The sequence below is a fragment of the Odontesthes bonariensis genome, chromosome 16 (assembly GCF_027942865.1).
Source record: "Odontesthes bonariensis isolate fOdoBon6 chromosome 16, fOdoBon6.hap1, whole genome shotgun sequence".
Classification (NCBI taxonomy): domain Eukaryota; kingdom Metazoa; phylum Chordata; class Actinopteri; order Atheriniformes; family Atherinopsidae; genus Odontesthes; species Odontesthes bonariensis.
In genome coordinates this window covers 411,748-435,276 of record NC_134521.1, presented here as the reverse complement: position 1 = coordinate 435,276, position 23,529 = coordinate 411,748, and the positions used below count along the sequence as shown (strand labels likewise).

At 44.7% G+C, this 23,529-nt stretch overlaps 1 protein-coding gene across 2 annotated transcripts in view; it reads left to right on the top strand.

Annotated features, from left to right (window-relative positions):
* Nucleotides 1–23,426, top strand: part of LOC142401781 (arf-GAP with Rho-GAP domain, ANK repeat and PH domain-containing protein 1) — a 32,900-nt gene extending 9,474 nt beyond the window's left edge. For both annotated transcript variants that reach the window (XM_075487246.1, XM_075487245.1), the window contains exons 11-25: nt 619–818; nt 1,747–1,832; nt 3,728–3,910; nt 4,584–4,652; nt 4,727–4,826; nt 7,845–7,901; nt 8,953–9,079; nt 10,064–10,163; nt 10,769–10,970; nt 13,390–13,435; nt 13,552–13,766; nt 14,947–15,156; nt 16,253–16,358; nt 18,667–18,808; nt 22,456–23,426. In XM_075487246.1, coding sequence (XP_075343361.1) covers nt 619–818; nt 1,747–1,832; nt 3,728–3,910; nt 4,584–4,652; nt 4,727–4,826; nt 7,845–7,901; nt 8,953–9,079; nt 10,064–10,163; nt 10,769–10,970; nt 13,390–13,435; nt 13,552–13,766; nt 14,947–15,156; nt 16,253–16,358; nt 18,667–18,808; nt 22,456–22,512 — 1,900 coding nt within the window. In that variant the 3' untranslated portion in view covers nt 22,513–23,426. The remainder of the gene's footprint in view (nt 1–618; nt 819–1,746; nt 1,833–3,727; nt 3,911–4,583; nt 4,653–4,726; nt 4,827–7,844; nt 7,902–8,952; nt 9,080–10,063; nt 10,164–10,768; nt 10,971–13,389; nt 13,436–13,551; nt 13,767–14,946; nt 15,157–16,252; nt 16,359–18,666; nt 18,809–22,455) is intronic.
* The last annotated feature ends 103 nt before the right edge of the window (nt 23,427–23,529 follow it).

Here is a 23,529-nt window from a genome sequence, read left to right as displayed (position 1 = left end):
TGCAGACTAGAGTCTCCTAAATGTTGGGTATGCATCATGAGGTTACTACTCATACTCAAACTACCCAAGATGCAACGTAACGTGACGTCGCCGATCGTCATTTCCTGTCAAAACGGCAGTTTCAAGCTAGCTACAACGAGGGTAGGTTCACTTCCTGTTTTCAAAACAAAAGCACCAATTGTATGGTAATGGCTTTCCCTATGATAAAAGGCAACGGGTATTTTATTTTGTGAAAATAACAGGAAGTGCGTTAGCTCACTGCGGCTAGCTTTAGTAGCGCCGAATTCGTGGGAACAAAATTGTAAACAGCCGGTATTTTGTCAGGTTTTCAACACGTTGGGGATCTAAACGACTACTTTCTCACCTGAAAATGTTTCAAATGTTGCTAAAGTTTACAGAGTTTAGAGCTTAAGAGAAATCAGCTTCAGGCCGGCTGATTTCGGCTCGGGCAGGAGCGAAATGCATTGTGGGTAAACGCTCTGCATACTGTCTGATTGATGAGTATGCAGTATGTAGAATGCGGTTTCGAACACAGCCTGTACGTTTTACAGGATGACGCCATCTTTACGTTGTGTCTTACCCTGCTCTCTGTGACCCCACCCTCACCCCCACCTGCAGCCTGTCGGTGGACTCATCGAAGGATCTGTCCCTCTGGTTGAACAGCTTGTCCTCCACCATCTGCAGTGCTCTGTCCTGCAGCCAGGTGACGCTGCGTCTCTGGGAAAACCCGTTCAACAAGGTGTGTGGGGACTGTGGAGCAGCCAATCCTGAGTGGGCGTCGGTGAACCTGCTGCTGGTCATCTGTCAGAAGTGTGCAGGTAGGAGCTGAGTCCTGAGTTAAAGATGGAGGGTCCCAGTGTTTGAAGAAGATGTGCAGTACGATGGCCCACAGGTTACAGCAAGAATAGATCATGTTCTTCCAGCACATTTACAGAGAAGCTGATTGTGTGTCTTATTCCTGTTAATAACGAAGAGAACCTGAACTTGTAAATCACATTTTTCTCATCATTATTAATCCTGATTGTGGAGTTCCTCAGGGAAGCATTCTGTGCCCACTACTTTATAACCGCTCAGTCTGGGCCACCGAATCCAGAATCAGTCAGATACACTAATTTGCAGATGATACCTAACTCTCTGTTTACCTCGTGTGTGGTTAGTGCTGTTATAAACTATCTTTTACTGGTGTCAACATTTAAATATCAAACAGTTCTGGGACCAGAGGAACCGAGTCACATGTACTGACACTGAAGCTGCTCAGCAAACACATTAAAGTCTGCACGAAGCTGAAATAAATCTGTTCTGAGTTGGTCTCATCACAGATAAAATGTCTTCTCAACCATCTGACCAAGCATTAAATGATAAAATGAGGTTTCAAACTATGAAAGGAGGTTTAGTTTAGTCTCAGCTGCTGGGAGCATGTCCACTGAGGACGCTGATTGACAGTTCTCAGATCAGCTCAAATGAACTTTTAGTCATATTAACTGAAACAAACAGCTTAGATGGGAACATACACCATGAATTAGGACCTTTTATGTTAATTTAAAGCTCGAGAATTAGTTATCTACAGTGGCCAAAGTTCGCAAACATGGCAGCTTCCACTTTTAGTGGCTGCATGGAAAACCAGCTGTGAGCAGGATGAGGGTTGAAGATCACGGAAACTCTCCTGCTGTGGGGAACACGAGGGAAAGCTAACAGCCAGGTCCTGATTCTTTGGTTGATTTCTGGTGTTCGTGTTTCCATTCTCAGGTCAGCATCGAGGTCTGAGCAGCAAGCTGTCGAAGGTACGCAGCCTGAAGATGGACAGCAAGGTCTGGACTGAACCGCTCATACAGGTGAGGAGATCCAGACCAGATCCAGACCGGTTCTGGGGCCGGATTCACAAAGCATTCTTAAAGGCGGGGTAGGGGATCTTTTTCTGGAACATTTTTTTACATATTGCTTGAAATACTCTTCACACCCCCATTGCAACCAATTAATTAAAAGTTTTGACACAAATATGAAAAGTTTTAGTGGCCTCTAGGACGTACAATCTAGGAAAAACAGCATCCAATCATTGTGAACGGACCATTCACAATGATTGGATACTGATGCCGTCTATCAAACTGCAATCTGCTCCTCCCTCCCCCTCCCTGTGTGCGTACCCTGCTCCGTGAACGAATTACGCGTCCAGAAGCTTGGCAGGAAGCTAAACTAGAGCCAGCTTGGCTAGCACCTAGCATTATTAAACGTATAGTTAGCATAAACTAAATACTAAATACGGCAACGATGGATGCTTGCTGTCAGAACAGCGCTCGTGCACCTTCGTGCTCGTGCGCGTTCATGTACTCTAGAGGCGTGCCTTCGGGGAAAGTGAAGAAAAGGGTTGGGACTTTTTACCGGTGTATTTTTAAAATGCAGCTTCGCTGGACTCAAAATCCAGGATCTCCTACCCTACCTTTAAGAAAAAAAAAGTTCTTAACTGGTACTTTTATCTTAACTTTTGTCATAAGAAAAAAGCCAAGAACATTCCATATTCACAAATAAAATTCTTAAGTTTTTTCTTAACTTTCATGTTATCTTTTGTCTTAAGAACGATGTTAAGAATAATTGATATTCTTGAAAGCTTAGTTCTTAAGATTCTTCTTAGTTTTCCTCTTAACTTTAAGACAACCCTTCACCACATCTTAACACAGCAACAGAAAAAAGGTAAGCCTCTAATATTATTTATTTGAACACATTTCTACAAAAAAGAGAGAGCCTTTGTTTAAACTTATGTTATGTAAGTTTGTTACCAATGTTTTTGTGTATGTTTTATTAATTATATTGGGTAGGTTATATACATTAGGCTCCAACTTATAGTTAGCTATTATTTACAATGGGCCTTAGCACTGTGTTTAGTATATAGGCTATTGAATGTAGCCCACAGCACTGAGATGTGTTGAACATAGATCATGCGGCCAAGGCCTATTTAAGTTAATAATTTAATCAGTCATTTCATGACATTTGGATCAGTCATTTCATTACGCTACAGTTGTACAGTGTGGATTATTTATTAATGACTATAATGTACACACTGACTGACTTTTAATGACTATGTAGAGGCCTACACATTAATTGATTACTGACCTTGTTGTCTCTACCAATTTCTAGATGGAGATGTTATGGCTTGCAGCTAGGGAGGAAAATCCCCGAAGGCCTCTAAGAGACAGGATGGACCCTCTTAGAAAGTTTTTTTCCCAACATTCTAAGAAGTTCTTAAGTCATAAAAATACGAAGTTCCTAAGAAATGCCATTGTTCTTACGAAAATATTGAGGAATTTCACTAAAGATAAATCTTAAGAACTTCCTAGTTTTTTTCGTAAGAATCTTCCTAAGATTTATCTTAAGAATAGTTTTGTGAATCCGGCCCCTGGAGTCCAAGTCACAAACGCTGCCATCCGCTGATGGGAGACATAAACCACATTCCCACTGTAGGAACCTTCTGCAGTTCCTAGAAACTTTTCAGGAACGGGGCCGTTTTTTCCCTCATTCGGACATACAGGAACTAGGGACCGCGGCCCTCGGGAACTAGGGACCGCGGCCCTCGGGAACTAGGGACCACGGCCCCCTAACCCCCTAAACCCCTAACCCTAACACGGTCCAAAGGGAACCGGTCCAAAGGGAGCCGGCCCAAAGGGAGCCGGTCCAAAGGAACAGAGGACTGAGACCCTAACCCAGTGTTCTAATCTCTAACCGTCTGTCTTCCCAGTTGTTTGTTACCTATGGCAACCGACTGGCCAATCAGGTGTGGGCTCCAGCTGTGCCAGCGGCAGAGCAGCTAAGTCCAGAGTCTACTGACGTGGAGAGGTCAAAGTTCATCCAGGACAAATACAGCAGGGGGCGCTACAGACGAGTCCACGCTCTGGCGTCCAGTGTCTCCATGATGGATCAGGTCTGACCCGGTTCTGTTCAGTTAAACATGTACGACCATTTGTTAGGGGTTAACCTAACCCTAACCCTAAACAGTAACCCTAACCCTAACCAGTAACCCTAACCCTAACCAGTAACCCTAACCCTAAACCTAACCAGTAACCCTAACCAGTAACCCTAACCCTAAACCTAACCAGTAACCCTAACCCTAAACCTAACCAGTAACCCTAACCCTAACCAGTAACCTTAACCCTAAACCTAACCAGTAACCCTAACCCTAACCAGTAACCCTAACCAGTAACCCTAACCCTAACCCTAAACCTAACCAGTAACCCTAACCCTAACCCTAACCCTAACCCTAAACCTAACCAGTAACCCTAACCCTAAACCTAACCCTACCCAGTAACCCTAACCCCTAACCCTAACCAGTAACCCTAACCCCTAACCCTAACCAGTAACCCTAACCCTAACCCTACCCAGTAACCCTAACCCTACCCAGTAACCCTAACCCTACCCAGTAACCCTAACCCTAACCCTACCCAGTAACCCTAACCCTACCCAGTAACCCTAACCCTACCCAGTAACCCTAACCCTACCCAGTAACCCTAACCCTAACCCTACCCAGTAACCCTAACCCTACCCAGTAACCCTAACCCTACCCAGTAACCCTAACCATGTGTGATGCTGTGTTTCAGAGGCTGTGTCAGGTGGTCTGCAGTAAGGACGTGGAGGAGACCATGTCCCTGATCTGCTCCGGAGCAAAGGTCTGTCCCACCGTTCTGTTCCTGGGTTAGGGTTAGGGTTCCTGTTGGTAACCTGGGGCCTGTTACCTGTACAGGTGTGCCCGTCCGACCCGCAGAGCCCCGCCCCCATCCTGCTGGCTGAGAGAGCCAATCAGGCGCTGCAGACCGAGCTGCTGCGTCTCAATGAGTACACAGGTAACACACACACACAGGTAATACACACACACACACACAAAGGTAATACACACACACACACACACACACAGGTAACACACACACACAGGTAATACACACACACACACACAGGTAACACACACACACACACACAGGTAATACACACACACACACACACACACACACAGGTAATACACACACACACACACACACACAGGTAACACACACACACACACACACACACACACACACACACACACACACACAGGTAACACACACACACAGGTAATACACACACACACACACACACACACACACAGGTAACACACACACACACACACACACACACACACACACACACACAGGTAACACACACACACACACACACACACACAGGTAATACACACACACACACAGGTAATACACACACACACACACAGGTAATACACACACACACACACACAGATAACACACACACACAGGTAATACACACACACACACACACACACACACACAGGTAACACACACACACAGGTAATACACACACACACACACACACACACACACACACACACACACACACACACACACACACACACACACACAGGTAACACACACACACAGGTAATACACACACACACACACAGGTAATACACACACACAGGTAACACACACACACAGGTAATACACACACACACACAGGTAATACACACACACACACACACAGATAACACACACACACAGGTAACACACACACACAGATAACACACACACACAGGTAACACACACATACAGGTTACACACACACACACAGGTAATACACACACACACACAAGTAACACACACACAGGTAACACACACACACACACAGGTAACACACACACACACACACACACAGGTAATACACACACACACACACACACACAGGTAATACACACACACACACACACAGGTAACACACACACACACAGGTAACACACACACACAGGTAACACACACACACACACACACACACACACACACAGGTAACACACACACACACACACACAGGTAACACACACACACAGGTAACACACACACACACACACACACACACACAGGTAACACACACACACAGGTAATACACACACACAGGTAATACACACACACACACACAGGTAACACACACACACACACACACAGTGGTAACATACACACACAGGTAACACACACACACACACAGATAACACACACAGGTAACACACACACACACACACACACACAGGTAACACACACACACAGGTAACACACACACACAGGTAATACACACACACACACACAGGTAACACACACACACACACAGATAACACACACAGGTAACACACACAGATAACACACACAGGTAACACACACACACACACAGGTAACACACACACACAGGTAATACACACACACACACATACACACAGGTAATACACACACACACACACACACACACACACATGTAACACACACAGGTAACACACACACACACACACAGGTAACACACACACACACACACACACACACACACACACACACACACACACAGGTAACACACACAGGTAACACACACACACAGGTAACACACACAGGTAACACACACACACAGGTAACACACACATGTAACACACACACACAGGTAACACACACATGTAACACACACACACACACACAGGTAATACACACACACAGGTAACACACACACACACACACACACACAGGTAACACACACACACAGGACACACACACAGGTAACACACAAATAACACACAAACACACACACATAACACACAAACACACACAAATAACACAAACACACACACATAACACAAACACACACACATAACACACAAATAAAAAACAAACACACACAAATAACAAACAAACACACACATAACACAAACACAAATAACACACAAACACAAATAACACACAAACACACACAAATAACAAACAAACACACACAAATAACACAAACACACACAAATAACACACAAACACAAATAACACACAAACACACACAAATAACAAACAAACACACACAAATAACACACAAACACAAATAACACACAAACACACACAAATAACAAACAAACACACACAAATAACACAAACACACACAAATAACACAAACACACACAAATAACAAACAAACACACACAAATAACAAACAAACACACACAAATAACAAACAAACACACACAAATAACACAAATAACACACAAACACACACAAATAACAAACAAACACACACAAATAACACAAACACACACAAATAACAAACAAACACACACAAATAACACACAAACACACACAAATAACAAACAAACACAAACACACACAAATACCAAACAAACACACACAAATAACAAACACACACAAAAATAACAAACACACACAAATAACACAAACACACACAAATAACAAACAAACACACACAAATAACACAAATAACACACAAACACAAATAATAAACACACACACACAAATAACACACAAACACACACAAATAACACAAATAACACACAAACACAAATAACAAACACACACAAAAATAACAAACACACACAAATAACACAAACACACACAAATAACAAACAAACACAAAAATAACAAACACACACAAATAACACAAACACACACAAATAACAAACAAACACACACAAATAACACACAAACACACACAAATAACACACAAACACAAATAACAAACAAACACACACAAATAACACACAAACACACACAAATAACAAACAAACACAAATAACAAACAAACACACACAAATAACACACAAACACACACAAATAACACAAATAACACACAAACACAAATAACACACAAACACACACAAATAACACAAATAACACACAAACACAAATAACAAACACACACAAAAATAACAAACACACACAAATAACACAAACACACACAAATAACACAAGTAACACACAAACACACACAAACTCACACCAAAGACGAAGTTTGTGACCTGATTTTGTGTTTCTGTTTGTTCTCAGAGGTCCCACCTCATCAGCCCCCGTCAGCCAAGAGGAGACTTGACCCCGCCCTCTCAGGTAAGGTGACAGGTTGTTAATAGCAACGTGTTTATCCTCAGCACTCAGTCACAGAACTGGACTTATGTCCAGTTACCACATTGTAAACAAAATCTGTGATATTCCTGATATATCTGTGATTTTACATGTCTTATAGTGTTGCGCGGGTGAGGGTTTTTTTAACACCCGCCCCAACCCGACCCGCGAGAATTTCCAAACCGCCCCGCCCGACCCGTGGGAAATTCTAAAGCGGCCCGCCCGACACGCAAAATATGACCCGCAAAAAAAAAAAAAAAAAGCCAGGGCCTGTAGAGAGGGTTAATTTAACACGAACCTAAGCTGCTTGAGAGCAGCTTTAATGTTGGGAAACTTGTTTGCCTGCGCAGCAGACCCACGGCATGAATGTCGTAACAGATTTGATGTACCTGTGTTATGTCCATCATACTTGTACAGCGCCTCACAATGCCAGCACATGACGTAGTCTGCAATGGTGTCATCGGACAGGACGACTTGTCCAAATTTATCCCACACCTTGCTCTTTTGATCGCCTTTTCGCACAACCTTTGCATCGCCTTTTTTTATCTTATCTCTTATCAAGTCAGCCATCTTCATCCGAGTCCTCCTAGAAGTTTGTCGGTGTAAACAAAAACTACGGATAAAATGTGAGGTGGACACTATGTAATTCAGACGACAACTGCACGAGTGAGAGCTTTGAGTGCAATGACTTTGTGACAGCGGGATGTATGCAATTGATAAGTTCTGTAACTCAAAATTGCAATTTCACCTATATTTCCAAACTTCCGGGTTGCGGGTTTTGACTATTTTGACCCGGCCCGCCCGCACCCGCAATACTTAGAAAAAACTGCTACCCAACCCACCCGCGCAACACTAATGTCTTATGTAAAATAACAAACACCTTGTTGCTGTGAAAATATATAAAACTTCATACTTTTTACTGCATATTTGGGTTAAATTTACACTTTTAAAGACTGTTATCGTACATTTTCCAAGGCACCATCATTTTCTCATCATGTGTGTGTTTTTCCTGTCCGTGTGTTCCTTGTGAATATAGTTCAGGAAGAGGAGGCACTTCATGGTAAACTGGAGGAGGACCGTTTCCTCTTCTCATTGGAAAATGACTCGGCAGCCTGCGATGTCCTCGACCTGCGAGAAGTTCTGTCTGTCTTCCTGAAAGATGGGTAAATAACTGATACTGATGTGCTAACCCTAACCCTCTACCCGCATTGGATCTTTATATTTGCTGTCCTTCATCTTTTTTTTATCATGTTTATTGTCTAAGCAGTTTGAATGACTCTTGTTTGAAAAGTGCTAGATTCATAAAGTTTGGATCAATTGATTGATTGAAAATAATCAGATGAATTACCCAAACATGCTAAACTGAGCAAGGCTTGTTAGAATATCTATCCTGAACGCAATCAGATTGATTGATTGATTGATTGATGGATTACCATTTGACTTCTATTACCAACCAACATCAACCAACACTAACCAACTTATATTAAACCAACCTATACCAACAAACCAAACCAATCAACATACACCAACCAAACTACCCAAACCAACCAACCAACCAAGCCAACTGACTTATACAAACCAAACCAATCAACATACACCAACCAAACTACCCAAACCAACCAACCAACCAACCAAGCCAACTGACTTATACAAACCAACCAATCAACATACACCAACCAAACTACCCAAACCAACCAACCAACCAAGCCAACTGACTTATACAAACCAACCAATCAACATACACCAACCAAACTACCAACTAACCAAACCAATCAAAATGCACCAACCAATCCAACCAAGTAACCAACAAACCAACTCCCTAAACTAAGCAACACCAACATACACCAACCCAACAATCAGACTGTATTTGTATTTTTTCTTTTATCATAACTGCATTCAGCATTAAGTCCCCAGTAAAAAGCAAGAAACAATGAAAGGACATTTGGAAAGACCAAGGTGTCCGATACAACACCAGCAGCCCAAAACCCAAATCACAAGTCCAAGTCCCATGAATTTCAGATTTGTATTGACAGTTATGACATAATGAAATAAAATAAATGGGTAAATCAGACGGAGGCTAACATCTGCAGTCTGAAGGCGATCCTCTCAGATCACATAGAGATGTGATGGTATTTGCTTTTTTTCAGAGAGAATCATCAGTTTGAGCTGGTGACGCTGAGCGATCAGCTGATCTGTGATGCGGACGACAAAGAGGCTCTGCTGAGTCACCTGGTCCACATCCTGAAGGTACCTCAGCTGGTTCTGCTTCCTGTACACCTCTGAGAATCATCACTACATTTTGAGGTTCTGAGCCTGTTGATCCCAACTAGGCCTAGCAGTGAAATCATCTCAGATCCAATGATTTTGGTTGGATTTTTCTCATTTTTTCTGTGGAATGAGCATACTGTTTGGTGAACAGAATGGCATATTTACTGATGTCATAATTTGGGGGAATAATTGATTGCCAATGAAGTAAAGTTGAAAATATTGGAAAAATGTGAAAAATCGCCTGATTTTTTTTTTGCATTAAATGGAGCCACAATCATGTAGAAATGTATTTTAAGAGTTATCATTTCATTGGATGTTGTCTCCACATGTGTTCTGTGCATCTGGAATGCATTTATTGACAGCTTACCCAACCCACTGAGGATTTATGGAAAATTTTCCAACATTTTCTATCAAAAAATGAAGGGTACACACACTAAAATGGCCACAATTTTTCTTCTGCGATGTTTCCGGCAGAGCAGACCCTCTGATTATTGCTTCTTAGGGTCAAAGTGAACATAAAAAACACAAATAAAAAGTATGGCAGACCAGGTCAGGTCTACTATAACCATACTTTCTGTTTCTAGGTGATTCTTCCAGGGGGCGTGTCTTATGCGGAAGTGGGCGGGGCTTCAGCAGTCAGCACGGTGTGTGTTGTTGAAGTGGGCGGGGCCTCCGATCTGTCGGACGCCTGGTTGTTACTGTGGGAGGAGGGAGTCAGCATTTATCCCGTCGACAGACACTCGTGGCAGCCTCTGAAGATCGAACTGAGCTCACTCAGTCACCATGGTAACGGGATTTTTGTCTTTCTCATTTAAACTTTATCTCAGAAATGCTTTAAAAGTTTTTCCATTAGTTTTAACATCAACCTCACAGTCAGCAGATTCATTTTCATAGAATAAAGATGTTAAATAGTAGAAATGAATCAGTCCAACACTGAAAAAAACAACTCATAAGATTTACTTAAAACACCCTTTTTGCACTCAAAATGATTTAAGTAATATTTAATGCTGCAATATCAAGTGAATTTTACTCACCATAAAACAAAACCGTTTTGAAGATATTAAGTAACATTTTGCATTTTAAGTTATATTTATTTAAACCAAGTAAAGTCTACTTGTTTTTCATAGGCAGGAACATCATTTTACTAAAAATTTTAAGTAAATGTTATATATCTGCAGTATTTGCTGTTATGAAGTAACTTAGTAGATTTTAACGATACACTTTCAGAGTAAAGTTTATGTAGTATTTCTAGGTTTATGTATATACAACTATTAAACATTTAAATTGTATGAGGAAACCTGAGTAAAACTTACTCTTCCCCCATAATTCATGTGTCACGTTAATAAAATGTTTAATTTTACTTAAGAAGCTCGAGTTCTTACTGAATCTTAAAAATACAAGGAAGAAATGATGAGCTACTCTAATAGAGTTTACTTCAGCAAAAAGTCACTTTTTTCAGTGTGAGAGTTTGAATGAAGGCAACTGGACTTCTTCTTGGTCGCTGAAGTCATTTCGCCTCATTAACGTGGAGCGTTCCCATTCATTGACACCTTGGACCAACATGTTGGTAAAAAAACTGACAGGTTGACCCACAGATGGGGGGTAACCTCAGAAACTCTCCTAATGTCCCAGCTACAACCCATAAACTAGAACCTCCATCGGCTGGTTGGACCTGGGGTGCAGCTGCATTAAAGGGACAGTTCGCCTCTTTAAAGGGACAGTTCGCCTCTTTTGACATGAAGCTGTGTAACATCCCATATCAGCAGCATCATTTCTGAACATCTTCTTACCCCCTGCTGCGTCCTGTGAGCAGAGTTCCAGCCTCGTTTTGGTGTTGATGAAGGTAGTCCGGCTAGTTGGCTGGGGTTTAAAAAATAAAGCGTTTTGCTTCTCAGAACAATATGCGTTCAACAGAGTTATACATTTGCATCACAGAATAGTTCTCCAGGAAAAAGTCAGACCTCACAATCTCTTGGCCCTATTTTCTCTCCCTTCGTATCACTGCCTGCTGCAGACAGCCGCGCCTGTTACGGTGTTTGCTGCTCGGAAGCAGGGGACTGCTCGCTCTGCACTTCGGTCTGCACAGCAGGTAAAGGAAAGAAAAGAAAAGAAAAGAAAAGAAAAGAAAAGAAAAGAAAACGAAAGGAAAGGAAAGGAAAGGAAAGAAAACGAAAGGAAAGGAAAGGAAAGGAAACGAAAGGAAAGGAAAGGGAAAGAAAGGAAAGGAAACCAAATAAAAGGAAAGGAAATAAAAGAAAAGAAAAGGAAACGAAAGGAAAGGAAAGGAAAGGGAAGGGAGAGGAAAGGAAAGGAAAGGTCTGACTTTTTCCTGGAGAACCATTTTGTGATGCAAATGTATTACTCTGTTGAACGCATATTGTTCTGAGAAGCAAAACGCTTTATTTTTTAAACCCCAGCCAACTAGCCGGACTACCTTCATCAGCACCAAAACGAGGCTGGAACTCTGCTCACAGGACGCAGCAGGGGGTAAGAAGATGTTCAGAAATGATGCTGCTGATATGGGATGTCACACAGCTTCATGTCAGAAGAGGCGAACTGTCCCTTTAAAGAGGCGAACTGTCCCTTTAAAGAGGAGAACTGTCCCTTTAAAGAAGCGAACTGTCCCTTTAAAGAGGAGAACTGTCCCTTTAAAGAGGAGAACTGTCCCTTTAAAGAGGAGAACTGTCCCTTTAAAGAGGCGAACTGTCCCTTTAAAGAGGAGAACTGTCCCTTTAAAGAGGCGAACTGTCCCTTTAATTCAGGTTCTGAGGACCAACAGGATCCTGGATCCTGGATGTCTGAGACTCAACAGATCTGACTCAGGAAGCCCCACCCGGCCGGTGACACATGAAGAGTAGAAGAACAGGCTTCCACCTGCAGAACAAGTGTAATGGGTCTGAGATGGAGTCCCACTGGGATCAGCCCTGGGGGCTCTGCTGTTCTCAGAGTTTATTTCTATGCAGACGACACCCGGCTGTACACAGCTGATGCGAGGATATGAAAACCTCGTCCTGCTGAATTAGAGCCACACGTTTATTTAATTAAAGTGACGCTACCTGTGAGTCCACAGGTGAGGGGTACCTGAACAGGTGAGGAATGTGCGTCAGAAAACAGTCTGGTTTGAAATAAAGATCAGAAGGTTTTAGGTTTAACAGCGAACGTTACACCTGAGCAGGTTGAACTTTGAACGTATTTCCTCTTTCAGAGATGGATCCCTCAGAGAACATGATCACCATGGTAACCTCAGACAGGTAAGCAGCTCACAGAGGACACGTCAGCACTTAATTTACCTGTTTTATGTTTGCTGGTTTCTGATTGGCCTAGCCTTCGCAGGTACCTTCCTGGTGAAATCTCTTTCTCTCTTCAGGAGTGTGTCCCTTCGGTTCGAAGAGCCGCACAGCTGTCACACCTGGTACAGCCACCTGCAGAGAGCTCTGACCAATCAGGGTCCGGCTCCACAGCGCCCCGCAGCAGCCAATCGGAGCTCTGCACATCAGGCTCTGTACCCGGTGGTCGACGCAGGGTTCAGGGGTTCTGTACCGCCGGCCATCGAGCGCTGCATCTCCCACATCACGACCTACGGTGAGTTCAGACCGTGGAGCTGCTTCTGTGCACCAACACCTGGTGGTGCACAGAAGCTGGGGGCTATGGACTCACTGCTCACAGTGCACGTGCATGTGCACGAGATGTTCTCACCTCAGAAAATACTCCAGACAGGAGTCAGAGTGAAGCACAGGAGAAAAACACGATATAAAACGGTACGATGTAAAACGGTACGATGTAAAACGCTACGATGTAAAACGCTACGATGTAAAACGCTACGATGTAAAACGCTACGATGTAAAACGCTACGATGTAAAACGCTACGATGTAAAACGCTACGATGTAAAACGCTACGATGTAAAACGCTACGATGTAAAACGCTACGATGTAAAACGCTACGATGTAAAACGCTACGATATAAAACGCTACAATGTAAAACGCTACGATGTAAAACGCTACGATGTAAAACGCTACGATGTAAAACGCTACGATGTAAAACGCAACAGCTAGCAAGCTAATCAAAGTAAACAGTGTGAACTATCTGCAGATTTATAGCTTCTTTGTTCACTGCACGGTGTCGCTGGTTTATCTGAGGACTTTGGTTAAATCGCAGAGGTTAAAGTTACCAAGTTAAAAGCTAAACCAAGTCTGCGTGGATGTAGCTTAATGTTAATCTGATCGCTGTTTTAAAATTCAACTGATAAAGTTCCAGGTTGACGAGTTCTCATCCACATTTAGCTGGAGTGTTTATTTAAAAGGTAAGATAGGTTACAGTTTCAGTCATTTGAGACTTGACTTGGATTCGAACACAAAGACTTGAGACTTGGAAAAAATGACTTGTGAACATGTCTGTTAAAAGCAGAGGAAGAAATGTCGTGTACATGACCATAAATCTGATCTCAGATCTTAATCTGATATCACGTCAGAGATACTGAGCCTGTTCGGCAGCATTTTAAGTTTTTCTTCACCAGAGAAGCAGAAACATTCAGAATCTGGAGAAAAGAAGAAGGTCCTCTTTACTGGACCAGAGCCGGTTCTGTTACATTGTCAGAACACATTCCAGTGGGCCGACTCAGAACCAGAACTCCTCTGGAGGACCTGTGTCTGTAGTTTCATCTCCAGTTAAGGAGCTGGAACGATGAAACAGATAAAACACGAGTCAGCCCGTTGCTGTGGAAACGGCAGTAGGTGGAGCCTAAACTTGGTTTCTGTTTTCCAGGTCTGAAGGTGGAGGGCGTGTACCGGCGCTGTGGCCTCGTTTCCAAAGTCGGCCGCCTGGTGGACTCACTCATGACATCACCAAACTCCGCCCCTCTGGAGAGTGACGAGCAGGGCGTGCTGGACACAGGCTCCGCCCTCAAACAATATGTCCGCCAGCAGCTGACCCTGATTCCCCCCGGAGAGCGCCAGCAGTGGCTGCAGGCCGCAGGTACGTAGTACTGTAGCTACTACTGTACGTAGTACTGCTGCAGGCCGCAGGTACGTAGTACTGTATGTAGTACTACTGCAGGTACGTAGTACTGTAGCTACTACTGTACGTAGTACTGCTGCAGGCCGCAGGTACGTAGTACTGTATGTAGTACTACTGCAGGTACGTAGTACTGTAGCTAATACTGTACGTAGTACTGCTGCAGGCCGCAGGTACGTAGTACTGTAGGTAGTACTACTGCAGGTACGTAGTACTGTAGGTTGTACTGTACGTAGTACTGCTGCAGGCCGCAGGTACGTAGTACTGTAGGTAGTACTACTGCAGGTACGTAGTACTGTAGCTAATACTGTACGTAGTACTGCTGCAGGCCGCAGGTACGTAGTACTGTGGGTGATACTGTGTGTAGTACTGCTGCAAGCCGCAGGTATGTAGTACTGTAGGTAGTACTGGTACTGTACGTAGTACTGCTGCAGGCCGCAGGTACGTAGTACTGTAGGTAGTACTGTACGTAGTACTGCTGCAGGCCGCAGATACGCAGTACTGTAGGTAGTACTGTACATAGTACTGCTGCAGGCCGCAGGTACGTAGTACTGTAGGTAGTACTGTACGTAGTACTGTACGTAGTACTACTGCAGGTAAGTAGTACTGGTACTGTATGTAGTACTGCAGGCCGCAGGTACGTAGTACTGCAGGCCGCAGGTACGTAGTACTGTAGGTAGTACTGCTGCAGGTACACCTGGTACTGTATGTTGTACTTGTTAGTGTGTATTACTACATCAGTACCCTAGTCGGTGTGTAGTACCTCTGAAGTACCCCAGTCAGTGTGTAGTACTTCTGAAGTACCCCAGTCGGTGTGTAGTACTTCTGAAGTACCCCAGTCGGTGTGTAGTACTTCTGAAGTACCCCAGTCGGTGTGTAGTACCTCTGAAGTACTCCAGTCAGTGTGTAGTACTTCTGAAGTACCCCAGTCGGTGTGTAGTACTTCTGAAGTACCCCAGTCGGTGTGTAGTACTTCTGAAGTACCCCAGTCGGTGTGTAGTACCTCTGAAGTACTCCAGTCAGTGTGTAGTACCTCTGAAGTACCTTTTCTTTTCAGGGGTCTCAGATGAGCGCTGCCGCTTTAAGGAGTACAGACGGTTGCTACGGAAACTTCCCGACGACAACAAAGCCACGCTGAACACGCTGTTTGGACACTTCTACATGTAACGCACACACATCTAACTCACTGGCTCCTCCCACTCTGTCTCACCAACTCACTGGCTCCTCCCACTCTGTCTTACCAACTCACTGGCTCCTCCCACTCTGTATAACCAACTCACTGGCTCCTCCCACTCTGTCTCACCAACTCACTGGCTCCTCCCACTCTGTCTAACCAACTCACTGGCTCCTCCCACTCTGTCTCACCTACTCACTGGCTCCTCCCACTCTGTCTAACCAACTCACTGGCTCCTCCCACTCTGTCTCACCAACTCACTGGCTCCTCCCACTCTGTCTCACCTACTCACTGGCTCCTCCCACTCTGTCTAACCAACTCACTGGCTCCTCCCACTCTGTCTCACCAACTCACTGGCCCCTCCCACTCTGTCTCACCAACTCACTGGCTCCTCCCATTCTGTCTCACCAACTCACTGGCTCCTCCCACTCTGTCTCACCAACTCACTGGCTCCTCCCACTCTGTCTTACCAACTCACTGGCCCCTCCCACTCACTGGCTCCTCCCACTCACTGGCTCCTCCCACTCTGTCTCACCAACTCACTGGCTCCTCCCACTCTGTCTCACCAACTCACTGGCTCCTCCCACTCTGTCTTACCAACTCACTGGCCCCTCCCACTCTGTCTTACCAACTCACTGGCTCCTCCCACTCTGCCTCACCAACTCACTGGCCCCTCCCACTCTGTCTTACCAACTCACTGGCTCCTCCCACTCTGTCTTACCAACTCACTGGCTCCTCCCACTCTGTCTTACCAACTCACTGGCTCCTCCCACTCTGTCTCACCAACTCACTGGCTCCTCCCACTCACTGGCTCCTCCCACTCTGTCTTACCAACTCACTGGCTCCTCCCACTCTGTCTCACCAACTCACTGGCTCCTCCCACTCTGTGTCACCAACTCAATGGCTCCTCCCACTCTGTCTTACAGACTCACTGGCTCCTCCCACTCACTGGCTCCTCCCACTCTGTCTCACCAACTCACTGGCTCCTCCCATTCTGTCTTACCAACTCACTGGCTCCTCCCACTCTGTCTTACCAACTCACTGGCTCCTCCCACTCTGTCTCACCAACTCACTGGCTCCTCCCATTCTGTCTTACCAACTCACTGGCTCCTCCCACTCTGTCTCACCAACTAACTGGCTCCTCCCACTCTGTGTCACCAACTCACTGGCTCCTCCCATTCTGTCTAACCAACTCACTGGCTCCTCCCACTCTGTCTTACCAACTCACTGGCTCCTCCCACTCTGTCTCACCAACTCACTGGCTCCTCCCACTCTGTGTCACCAACTCACTGGCTCCTCCCACTCTGTCTTACCAACTCACTGGCTCCTCCCACTCACTGGCTCCTCCCACTCACTGGCTCCTCCCATTCTGTCTAACCAACTCACTGGCTCCTCCCACTCTGTCTTACCAACTCACTGGCTCCTCCCACTCTGTCTCACCAACTCACTGGCTCCTCCCACTCTGTGTCACCAACTCACTGGCTCCTCCCACTCTGTCTTACCAACTCACTGGCTCCTCCCACTCACTGGCTCTTCCCACTCACTGGCTCCTCCCACTCTGTCTCACCAACTCACTGGCTCCTCCCACTCTGTCTCACCAACTCACTGGCTCCTCCCACTCTGTCTCACCAAATCACTGGCTCCTCCCACTCTGTCTTACCAACTCACTGGCTCCTCCCACTCTGCCTCACCAACTCACTGGCCCCTCCCACTCTGTCTTACCAACTCACTGGCTCCTCCCACTCTGTCTTACCAACTCACTGGCTCCTCCCACTCACTGGCTCCTCCCACTCTGTCTTACCAACTCACTGGCTCCTCCCACTCTGTCTCACCAACTCACTGGCTCCTCCCACTCTGTCTCACCAACTCACTGGCTCCTCCCATTCTGTCTTACCAACTCACTGGCTCCTCCCACTCTGTCTCACCAACTCACTGGCTCCTCCCATTCTGTCTTACCAACTCACTGGCTCCTCCCACTCTGTGTCACCAACTCCCTGGCTCCTCCCACTCTGTGTCACCAACTCACTGGCTCCTCCCACTCTGTCTCACCAACTCACTGGCTCCTCCCATTCTGTCTTACCAACTCACTGGCTCCTCCCACTCTGTCTCACCAACTCACTGGCTCCTCCCATTCTGTCTTACCAACTCACTGGCTCCTCCCACTCTGTCTCACCAACTCACTGGCTCCTCCCACTCTGTCTCACCAACTCACTGGCTCCTCCCACTCTGTCTCACCAACTCACTGGCTCCTCCCACTCTGTCTTACCAACTCACTGGCTCCTCCCCCTCTGTCTCAGGATCCAGGTGTTCTCTCAGGTGAACAAGATGTCGGCCCAAAACCTGGCCGTGGTCCTGGTTCCGTCTCTGTTCCAGGCCATGAGCCAGGATCTGATCAGACTCACCAGGGAATTCATCATCCACCACACGCTGCTGTTCCTGGTGAGTCACACCTGAAGCTGATTTCCCTTAAGCTCTAAACTCTGTAAACTTTAGCAACATTTGAAACATTTTCAGAGAAAGTAGTCGTTTAGATCCCCAACGAGTTGAAAACCTGACAAAATACCGGCTGTTTACCATTTTGTTCCCACGAATTCGGCGCTACTAAAGCTAGCCGCAGTGAGCAACGCACTTCCGGTTATTTTCACCAAAAGTTAGGGTTAGGGTTAAGGTTAGTTGGGTTAAGGTTAGTTGGTTTAGGGTTAGTTGGTTTAGGGTTAGGGTAAGTTGGGTTAGTTGGGTTAAGGTTAGTTGGTTTAGGGTTAGGGTTAGTTGGGTTAAAGGGGAACTAGGTAGCATTTTCACCTAAAATTATAGCCTTCAGGAGTTTACCAAAGGTTAAACAAGTCAATAGTAAGCGAATGAAGCCTGTCTCGCTCCCAACAGGGGTCTGTATGCTGAAAATCCCATATGTAACTTCGGCAGGAGCGACCCGCTTCTGAAGTGTCGTGATGCGCGAGAAGAGTCGTTTGTGTTTACGGCACTTAGCTAGGAACTGTATGCTAGCTGTAGTTGTAGGCTATGTGTTCGCTTGCGTTGAAGAGCCAACACCAAGCGTTTCCTATTCTGCCTTTCACAGACTGAATATGAAACGTTCGATGTTGGCACTTCCCATCTTTGTGAAATTTCTCCAAGCGTGATCTTGTTCATCTACCATAGTGACCTGCGTTTTAGATCGTACAGAGACAGGTGATGATGGTGCTCTAATTCCTCCTGAGTTCGAGACGTAGCCTAGCTTCAGAAATACACGGACTGACCTGATTAGAATAAGAATAGCGTTTTGATCCGAACAAGAATTGTTTTCTGCACATGGAAATGGATTCATTTGTTCGGATTATGATTGTAATCGGAATAGTGTAGAGCTAGTCTGCGTTTATTGCGGCGTGTATGTTGGCAGTGCCTGCGCGCATCTGTCTAAGATGTAACTTTTGTAAGTGTCTGCTAATACAAAGGAATCACTCCACGAATACACCATGATGAGGGAAGAATCCCATTCAAGATCAGCAACAGGATTATAGCATATTATCTTGAGTTCTCTCTTCAGAAAATCTCTGATTATAGTATCTTACGTGGGCAGTCTACACTTGTGAATCAGATGACCTAACTGCACTGACTAAATAACACAACGGCAGCATTCGCCACGATGTTTAGGTAGTGGATGTGTATAATGCAAAGGTGGGCATCTTTACGACAGTGTAGAATTTCAGTTGGACCCATAGAGATCGCTATACTGCCGCTAAACTACCTTGTATCCCTTTAAGGTTGGTTGGTTAGGTTAAGGTTAGGGTTAGTTGGGTTAAGGTTAGTTGGGTTAAGGTTAGTTGGGTTAAGGTTAGGGTTAGTTGGGTTAGGGTTAGTTAGGTTAAGGTTAGGGTTAGTTGGTTGGTTGGTTGGGTTAAGGTTAGTTAGGTTAAGGTTAGTTGGGTTAAGGTTAGTTGGGTTAAGGTTAGGGTTAGTTGGGTTAAGGTTAGTTAGGTTAAGGTTAGGGTTAGTTGGTTGGTTGGTTGGGTTAAGGTTAGGGTTAGTTGGGTTAGGGTTTGTTGGGTTAAGGTTAGGGTTGGTTGGGTTAGGGTTAGTTGGGTTAGGGTTTGTTGGGTTAAGGTTAGGGTTAGTTGGGTTAGGGTTAGTTAGGTTAAGGTTAGGGTTAGTTGGTTGGTTGGTTGGGTTAAGGTTAGGGTTAGTTGGGTTAGGGTTAGTTAGGTTAAGGTTAGGGTTAGTTGGTTGGTTGGTTGGGTTAAGGTTAGGGTTAGTTGGGTTAGGGTTAGTTAGGTTAAGGTTAGGGTTGGTTGGGTTAGGGTTGGTTGGGTTAAGATTAAGGTTAGGGTTAGTTGGGTTAGGGTTTGTTGGGTTAAGGTTAGGGTTGGTTGGGTTAGGGTTAGTTGGGTTAGGGTTAGTTGGGTTAAGGTTAGGGTTGGTTGGGTTAGGGTTGGTTGGGTTAAGGTTAAGGTTGGTTGGGTTAGGGTTAGTTGGGTTAAGGTTAGAGTTGGTTGGGTTAGGGTTGGTTGGGTTAAGGTTAAGGTTAGGGTTAGTTGGGTTTGGGTTAGGGTTGGTTGGGTTAGGGTTGGTTGGGTTAAGGTTAAGGTTAGGGTTAGTTGGGTTAAGGTTAGGGTTGGTTGGGTTAAGGTTAAGGTTAGGGTTAGGGTTAGGGTTAGGGTTAGGGTTGGTTGGGTTAAGGTTAGAGTTGGTTGGGTTAGGGTTGGTTGGGTTAAGGTTAAGGTTAGGGTTAGTTGGGTTTGGGTTAGGGTTGGTTGGGTTAGGGTTGGTTGGGTTAAGGTTAAGGTTAGGGTTAGTTGGGTTAAGGTTAGGGTTGGTTGGGTTAAGGTTAAGGTTAGGGTTAGTTGGGTTAAGGTTTGTTGGGTTAAGGTTAGGGTTGGTTGGGTTAGGGTTGGTTGGGTTAAGGTTAAGGTTAGGGTTAGTTGGGTTAAGGTTAGGGTTGGTTGGGTTAGGGTTGGTTGGGTTAAGGTTAAGGTTAGGGTTAGTTGGGTTAAGGTTTGTTGGGTTAAGGTTAGGGTTGGTTGGGTTAGGGTTGGTTGGGTTAAGGTTAAGGTTAGGGTTAGTTGGGTTAAGGTTAGGGTTGGTTGGGTTAGGGTTGGTTGGGTTAAGGTTAAGGTTAGGGTTGGTTGGGTTAGGGTTGGTTGGGTTAGGGTTGGTTGGGTTAGGGTTGGTTGGGTTAAAGTTAAGGTTGGTTGGGTTAGGGTTAGTTGGGTTAAGGTTAGGGTTGGTTGGGTTAGGGTTGGTTGGGTTAGGGTTGGTTGGGTTAAAGTTAAGGTTGGTTGGGTTAGGGTTGGTTGGGTTAAGGTTAAGGTTAGGGTTGGTTGGGTTAAGGTTTGTTGGTTAGGTTAAGGTTAGGGTTAGTTGGGTTAAGGTTAGGGTTAAGGTTGGTTGTGAGACGCCGGCGCTAGAGCTCAGTTCCCCTCTGCAGACTTTAAGTTGTGAAACATCTTCCTCCATGTTTGTGGGTTAGGGTTAGGGTTAGGGTTAGGGTTGGTTGGGTTAGGGTTGGTTGGGTTAAGGTTAAGGTTAGGGTTAGTTGGGTTTGGGTTAGGGTTGGTTGGGTTAGGGTTGGTTGGGTTAAGGTTAAGGTTAGGGTTGGTTGGGTTAAGGTTAAGGTTAGGGTTAGTTGGGTTAAGGTTTGTTGGGTTAAGGTTAGGGTTGGTTGGGTTAGGGTTGGTTGGGTTAAGGTTAAGGTTAGGGTTAGTTGGGTTAAGGTTAGGGTTGGTTGGGTTAGGGTTGGTTGGGTTAAGGTTAAGGTTAGGGTTGGTTGGGTTAGGGTTGGTTGGGTTAGGGTTGGTTGGGTTAGGGTTGGTTGGGTTAAAGTTAAGGTTGGTTGGGTTAGGGTTAGTTGGGTTAAGGTTAGGGTTGGTTGGGTTAGGGTTGGTTGGGTTAAAGTTAAGGTTGGTTGGGTTAGGGTTGGTTGGGTTAAGGTTAAGGTTAGGGTTGGTTGGGTTAAGGTTTGTTGGTTAGGTTAAGGTTAGGGTTAGTTGGGTTAAGGTTAGGGTTAAGGTTGGTTGTGAGACGCCGGCGCTAGAGCTCAGTTCCCCTCTGCAGACTTTAAGTTGTGAAACATCTTCCTCCATGTTTGTCTGCAGACACCAGAGGAAGGGCAGGATGAGGATGAGGCGGAGGAGCAGATCACCGCCCTCTGATGATGAAGAAGGACCGATGCTTTATCAATGAGCTGATGGAACTGACCCTTTACTGCCCAAAGACTGTTTCACATGTATTCAAACCAACTGTTTTTTCTTTATAATCCACCCGGAGTATTTAGTTCACAGTCCATGTGTCCGTCCTCTGGGTGTCGGTTCTGATCCAACCTTAAAAGGGATTTCCTTATTGGTAAATGATCAATAAATGTTTTCTTGGTGTTTTCTGCATTGACTTTGGATTCTGGACCTTTTGAGTTTGGATTTAAAACATTAAAGTTTCAGTCTAATTAAATCTAATTAAATCTAATTCATGATGACTCAGTCACTTTCCAAGCTGGGGAAACCAATAAATCACATCGAATTTCTTCAGTTCAAACCAAAACTCTGTTAACAGGAAGGAACATCCAGCAGAACCAGAACCAGCCATGGGTTCAGATGTTGACATAAATGCAGATTACTTTAGTTCAAAGGAACCTTTCTGTTTGTAATTAACTCTCTTTAAATGCTCTTTGGTTTACAGGATGTAACGTTATTCTGATTCTGCTGAGTTATTGTGGGGTTTGACTTGGATCAGTCACATGCAGCCACTGGGTGGAGCGATGCTGTGATATTATGAGATGTAGATGTTACACTTTAAGGTCTGTTTGACCGGTATTAACCCAAACAATATGAATCAAGGGAGATTGGACCAGTTTCAGTGCAATCTGTTGGTTTCCTGAGCAGGAAACTGTTTGAATTGGCTCTATATGAATGAATTGTAATATTTTGAAATTAATTAATTGGATTTGATTGGATTATGATTACAATGAATTGGACTCTAATTGGCTTGAATATTACTGTATTATTGAAGTGCCTTGAGATGACATTTGTTGTAATTTGGCGCTATATAAATAAAACTGAATCATTAAGCAACATATCGTGAGCTCAATCTGAATATTATTTCTTATTTCTTCTAATTTCAGACCACACACACAATTATTAATCTATTCCTCACATAACCTGAAGTAAATATGGAAA